Source organism: Garra rufa, chromosome 13 (assembly GCF_049309525.1).
Source record: "Garra rufa chromosome 13, GarRuf1.0, whole genome shotgun sequence".
Lineage (NCBI taxonomy): Eukaryota > Metazoa > Chordata > Actinopteri > Cypriniformes > Cyprinidae > Garra > Garra rufa.
Genome location: NC_133373.1, coordinates 14,643,049 through 14,650,062, shown reverse-complemented (window position 1 = coordinate 14,650,062; position 7,014 = coordinate 14,643,049). Strand labels below are relative to the sequence as shown.

The following is a 7,014-nucleotide window of genomic DNA, read 5'->3' as shown; positions in this document are numbered from 1 at the left end:
AGTTTTTTTTATTTATTTCTCTCTTTGAAAGACATGATTACTTTTATTCAGCAAGGATGTGTTAAATTGATCAAGTGATAGTAAAGTCTTATATTGTTAGAAAAGATTTCTATTTTGAATAAATGCTGTTCTTTTTAAATGTTTATTTATCAAAGAATCCTGAAAAAAGTAGCACAGGTTCCAAAAAATATTAAGCAGCACAACTGTTTCCAACACTGATAATAAAAGTAATAAATCAGTATATTAGAATGATTTCTGAAGGATCATATGACACTGAAGACTGGAGTAAATTCAGCTTTGCATCACAAATTTTTTTTTTTTTAAATATATTAAAATAAAAACCTGTTATTTTGAATTCAAATAATATTTCATAATATTACTTTTTCTGTATTTTTGATAATAAATGGAACTTTGATGAGCATAAAAAAAAACATTAAATATCTTACTGATCCCAAACTTTTGAGTGGCAGTGTGTGTGTGTGTGTGTGTGTGTGTGTGTGTGTGTGTGTGTACCTGGTATTCATCACGTTGTGGGGACCAAATGTCCCCACAAGGATAGGAATACCAGTAAATTTTGACCTTGTGGGGACATTTCTCAGGTCCCCATGAGGAAACAGGCTTATAAATCATGCACAATGAGTTTTTTTGAGGAAGTAAAGTTTTTTTGAGGAAGTTTGCACAATCTTCTGTGAGGTGTAGGGCCATAGAAAATACGGTTTGTACAGTATAAAAACCATTACGCCTATGGAATGTCCCCATAAAACATGTAAACCCAACATGTGTGTGTGTGTGTGTGTGTGTGTGTGTGTGTGTGTGTGTGTGTGTGTGTGTGTGTGTGTGTGTGTGTGTGTGTGTGTGTGTGTGTGTACCTGGTATTCATCACGTTGTGGGGACCAAATGTCCCCACAAGGATAGGAATACCAGTAAATTTTGACCTTGTGGGGACATTTCTCAGGTCCCCATGAGGAAACAGGCTTATAAATCATGCACAATGAGTTTTTTTGAGGAAGTAAAAGTGTGCAAAATCTCCTGTGAGGGCTAGGTTTAGGTGTAGGGTAGGGTTAGGGCGATAGAAAATACGGTTTGTACAGTATAAAAACCATTACGCCTATGGAATGTCCCCATAAAACATGTAAACCAGTGTGTGTGTGTGTGTGTGTGTGTGTGTGTATATATATATACACATATATATACTGTTGCTCAAAAGCTGGGATTTTTGTAACTATTGTTCCTGTTGTTGTTGTTGTTGTTGTTTTTAAGAAGTGAAAAGCTCTAAGTAAAATGTTATTTTGAATTTGAATTTGATGGTTGCACCGCATGACGTTTTGAGAATCTTTCAATTTAAACGTTTCTTGAAAATTGCATAAAAGCATTTCAAATCAAATGTAACCAACCTGAAGAGTACATTTTTAAGAACATTTCAACATAACATTCATTATTCATAACAGCATCTTTATTTTGTTAGCTAAACAGAACTGGATTCTAATCTGGGTGATAAACTTACTCTTCAATATATATGGTAACCAGGGGACCGAATGATTCTGTGCCCTAAATATTGAGTTTTTCCCAGCCACTAATGCAGACAGTGGGCAGTGATTGGGGCTAAACACTTTAAAAACTGGGTTTCGTGCTCATTCATTGTCTAGGCATCAGGTCCTGTGGACATTTCATCTCAGGACAACAGGATTATCAACAGTTTCATGGGGCAATGGATTCTGCTTGTAGCATGTACCACCAGCTCCAGTTAAGGAGAAGATCATGCAGCTCCACAACCTCCTCCAACTCATCTACTTCCCCTCAGATGTTTTATTCTTCTCGAGGGCGTGTTGGTTGGTCTCTCGCAGCCGGACAAGCCAGATGGAAGTCTCGCAGCCTCACCTCCAGTCCCAGCAGAAAGAGCACCAGCAACAGCAGCAGTCCATGGGCCTCTAGTTGGGATAGTATGAGCTCGGAAGCAACCACCTGCCTAAAGCTCAACACCAACAGATTCCATGAAGTAGAGCAACATTGCGACCAACAAAACGGGAGCTGCCAGCAGGGGGCAGTATTAACCAGTGGGGAGGAAGGGAGGAGCTCTAATAAAGGTGTCAATGTGACCTCTGGACAGGCCGCATCGCATTTGGCAGCGTTACAGCATAAGCTGGAACTAAAAATCGAAGCCAAATTGAAGTTCTCACAGTTCCTGGATGAAGTGAGCAGCCGAGTCCTTCGCCCCACCAACCTGTTCGTGGTGTCCAGGCAGACTGAATCCTCCAGGTCTAACTCGTCCATCTCCAGTCACAGTAACAGCAAGTCCAGGATCCCAGACTCTCAACAGCAGCCAGGGGACGTGGATTTTTCTCAGAGCCCTGATCAGCTGCAGAGCATTCAATCGGTGGATGGGATGCAGGAAGAACAAGGTGCACCAGAGACTGTAGGAAAAGCCTACCTGGAGACAGACATCGACTGTGTGCGAAGAGAGGATGAGATAAAGGAAGTTAAGATCAAGAAAGAGACGGCCATCACCTTTGAGAGCAATGAGAGAAGAGAGGTTAAGAGTCCTCCAGAATGTCATCCAAACCCCGTCCAGAGAACCAGACCTTTGAGTCCGCTGCTCTATAGAGAGGAAACCCTCTCTAGATACCCCTACAGATCTGTTTCCCTTCCCAGGGACATCAACATGGTAAGTCATTCCTGTCACATTTTATTTCATTGATGTTTTTTGAGTCCTTCACATTGAAAAGGAATGCAGTTAAATAGAGAGAAAAAAGAGACTTTTATGTACATCTCTGGCTTCTCAGATTATTTTCCTGAGATAAAGGCCCTAGCAACTCACATGTGTCTCCTCTAGCCTCCTCAGTTCTGAGACTGGAAATTATTTTTTGCCAATATATTCTAACAAAACCAATTATCGGAGCCAGAGTTTCTCAAACTTACAAGAACTGTAGGTTGTTCATTAAAAAAACTAAATAGTTAAAAAAATATACATTTTGATTTTAATGTGTCTTTTTTTCAAGCTTTTAATATGGAAGTAATCAAAGATGTGTAACTGATTATATGTAATCTGGATTATGTAATCAGATTCCAGAAACCAAGTAGGCCTACTTGTAATTAGGGTATATTACATTTTGCTCATAATCAGATTACAGTTATTTTTTATGGATTACATAATTACATATTATTCACACAATGGTTGTAAATGGCTGTAAAACACCTCTCAAATAATTAGACCATATATGAAACAAAGTGATTCTCAAACGTTTCCGTCAGCCAAACCAATTTAACTTGTAATATTTACTTAAAATATGTCTGCGGAAGTTAATATTACAATAATTTAGCAACACATATTTAACAGCACGTTTACTGTTTCATGTTGCTTAATGGTCATTTTAACATGATAAAAACTAAATAAAAAGTATTTTTAATTTTAGTGTTCAACCGTGTTAGGGTTGATGCATCACAAGAAATGCGAGTTGCATAATCAGATTACTTTTTTCAAGTAACTAGTAAAGTAACACAGTATTTTTTTTACTTTTCAATAAAATATTTGAGTTACATCTTCAAGTAACGCCAGTACTCCCCTCCCCCCCCATTTATTGATTAAAAGCTCTCCTTTCCCCAAGATGTAACTTAAGTTCTAGAATAAATGAAAATGCATTAATTCATCTCAGTCACAAAAAAGAAATTCAGAATTCCTCAAAATGTATAAAAACAGTGAAATGCAACTCATGCAATAATTTAATATCTTAAATTTTACAAATACCCCTTATGTATTGTATCCCATTTTATTAACCAGTGTCTTCTGGTTCGATGCTGACCTTTGATGATCCAATTCGACCTTATTAATAAGCAAAAATGTATCAAGCTAAACTTAAATTTGTTGTTCTTTTTTTTGTTAATGCTGAAAATTGTTTAACATTTTTTTCTGTGTTCTACTGTGTTCTAGACGTGAATTTATTTTTCCTTGAGCCTAAGGCTTTTGGTGTAAAAGGGCTTTTACATTTGCCAAAAATAGCACTTTTTATATTAAAAACAAACAAGCAAGCCCTGCCCAGATTTAAAAAGTAACACAAAAGTAATGTAACACATTACTTTCCATAAAAAGTAACTAAGTAATGTAATTAGTTACTTTTGGGGGAGTAACGCAATACTGTAATGCATTACTTTTAAAACGATCTTTTCCAAACACTCGTGTTTAATGGTTTGAATCATTTATTTTACATTTTATAGTTGAACTGATTATTAGCTTTTTATAAACTCACAACCCTAAAGTTCTTACATTAAGCCTAGTTTGGGAAACCGTGGTAAAATGTAATTCAATGCATTTTATGATGTTGGTATCAAAAAATGTAGCTTTTTTACTGTATGTCAATATGGTATGTTTAAAACAAGATAAACAATAAATCTAATCTAAAAAGTAGTCAGAATACATTACTTAAAATCAGTTACATTACTAACTACAGTTTTCATTATGTAATCTGTAATCAGTAACTGACTACAATTTAAGTAATCTACCTAGCTCTTTCAGTAATATTTACTAAAATTAATACTTAATAATAATAATTACTTGTGTCCCCTGAAAGTTTTCTGGGGCCTCCATTGGACCCTGTTCCCCTGGTTGACAACCACAGATCTACGCTTTGCTATTGATATTCATTTACTACCATTAACTATGATTTTTGCCTCAATAAACTGCTAATTTGTTGCTTAGTAATGGTTAGTAAGGAAGTTGTTGAGTTTAGGTATTGGTTGTAGAATGTTCATGCAACATATGTGCTTTTTAAGTACTAATAAACAACCACTAGGTTAATAATAGGTATGCTAATAAGCAACTAGTTAACAGTAAGAATTTGTCTCTATACTAAAGTGTTACAGAGTTACAAACAAAACAATAAAGTCCATAAAATCCCCTGAGCTTTTGAAGAACAACCTCTGAGCACTTTTTTTTTTTTTTTTTTTTTCTTCAGGTACTGCTTCCATCCAAAAAAGAAAGGAAAAAAATAATCTTTTTAACAACTATCTCAGCTGACATTTTGGAGATATAAAGGCCTGGCTGTGTAGGATGCGTTATCATACAAACCGCAGCAGTAGTAAACAATGCAGTCTGTCCCTGACTCATAAATATATCAGAAGGCATTGCTATTGAATCAAGCTTTTAGTCAAGCTGAGCTCTGAAAGGATAAGACTGCCAGAGCTCATGCAGAACTGAGCCATGGTGCTTTACTATCCATATTAGACCAAAACACAGCCACCAACATCCTCCCCTATGCTCTCACCGCATGTGAGCTAAAAGTCTATAGGAGTTTATTAAAGTGTAAACGAGATGCGGGCTTTGTCCCATTCTGTTCTTGTGTGTTTTCAGCAGAAGAAGCCGTATGTGTGAAGGATAATCAGATCAATAACTAATCCGCCGCTATGGGAGGCGGGTTTCTCATTAGTCTGTATGGATCACATACTGTATCTGGCAACTAATTGGATCAATGTACTGTAGTTTTACATAACTGTAGTGTAGATAAACATGCGTACGGTTATATCATGCCATGTTGAAATTGTGTACCTTTTGTTCACAAAGCACACAGAAAATACAATATTCCTTAAAACGCTTCAGTATTTCATATGTGCCCGTTAACTTTTAGTGTTTTAAACATGTTTACCTGTTAAATTCACAACGCATTCATTTGTAGAACACACAAAAAAATGGTTGCCTTAATTTATTATCTGATTAAAATGCGGTCTTTGCCGTCACCTTAGCAACTGCTTGAAAAAAGGTGGGCGGTGAGGGGGCAGAGAGACGAGTCTGTGTGTGCCTGAGAAGAGAGAGAGAGTGTGTGTGTGCCTGTCAAATGAAACTTGCAGAGCTCCCTTGCCATTTGTCGGAAAGTGAGATTTCCAGTCGTTTGCCAGAAACAACCTTCATTCGAAAGAGGAGGTTGATCTTTATATTAGAAGATTGAGTCGATTTCCTGCTTTAATGGACACTGCAGATAATAAGCCAACCTTCGCGTCATCAACTACAGTACTGCCAAATTTTCATATAAATGTGCTACGAAGATCAAAATATTGACAGTTTAGATTAGGGAACGCTTATTCACTATTAACTATGCAACTAAGAGTTTACCTAAAAAACTCATAATTATCTGTTTATTGGTAGTAGTCTTTATGTTTAAAGGATCTAAAATGTGGTCATGCAGAATAAATCATTGATATGTGCCAATATGCCAATTTGATAGTAATATGCATGCTACTATGTTCTCTAAATGAAAGTGTTACCATGGAATTGTTCATTATTTTTTTTTTTTCCCACAGTGTAATATTGATTTCACGGAGAGCGTAAACACTGTGGCTCTGTGATGCTGTCAAATCATTGCTGTTGGTTTTAGTGGTCCAACATGACAACAGCAGTGGTGTGGGTTGGGGGCAGGACTACTTGTTTGTCCAAAACAATGGTTTGGCAACGCTGTAACTCTGGCACTTTTATGTCCCGGGTTGATTTTGATTAAATTTACTAGTTTACTAAAGTATATTTTATTATGTTGATATGATGATATACACATCGACTTAACATACAGTAGTCACCACTAGTGATGGGAATCGAAAACCGGTTCTTGTTGAGAACCGGTTCCCAGTGTTTCAATTCCATCGAATCGTTTGCAAAATTTGCAAACGATTCCCTTAACGATTCCAGTGGGCACGAATGACGTCATCACGCGCATTGCGTAGCTTACGCTCAGTCAATAAGCACTGGCGCCTAAGCGGAACAAACGCTCAAAAGTCTGGTAGTATTTCACCAAAAAAGACGAAAATAGGGCAACTTGCAATACTCGCAGCGTAGATATTTCCTCAAAGGGAGGAAATACCACTAACATGCTAAAACATTTGCACACAGCATGCAATAACAATAAAAGAATGTTGCGTTTTCGATCTTACGCCTGTTTCACACATACTCCGTATGCGTTACGTATGCGGTGCAGAAGCAGCAGCAGCACGGACTCGTTTTGCTTTCACACAGGACGCGTTTGCAGACCGTTCCTGATC

The 7,014-nt window shown here is 37.1% G+C and overlaps 1 protein-coding gene across 1 annotated transcript in view; it reads left to right on the top strand.

Moving 5' to 3' along the window:
* The first annotated feature begins 1,708 nt into the window (after positions 1-1,708).
* The window catches only part of LOC141283492 (brain-enriched guanylate kinase-associated protein), a 47,355-nt gene continuing 42,049 nt past the window's right edge, over positions 1,709-7,014 (top strand). The window contains exon 1 of the mRNA XM_073816777.1: positions 1,709-2,662. Coding sequence (XP_073672878.1) covers positions 1,709-2,662 — 954 coding nt within the window. The remainder of the gene's footprint in view (positions 2,663-7,014) is intronic.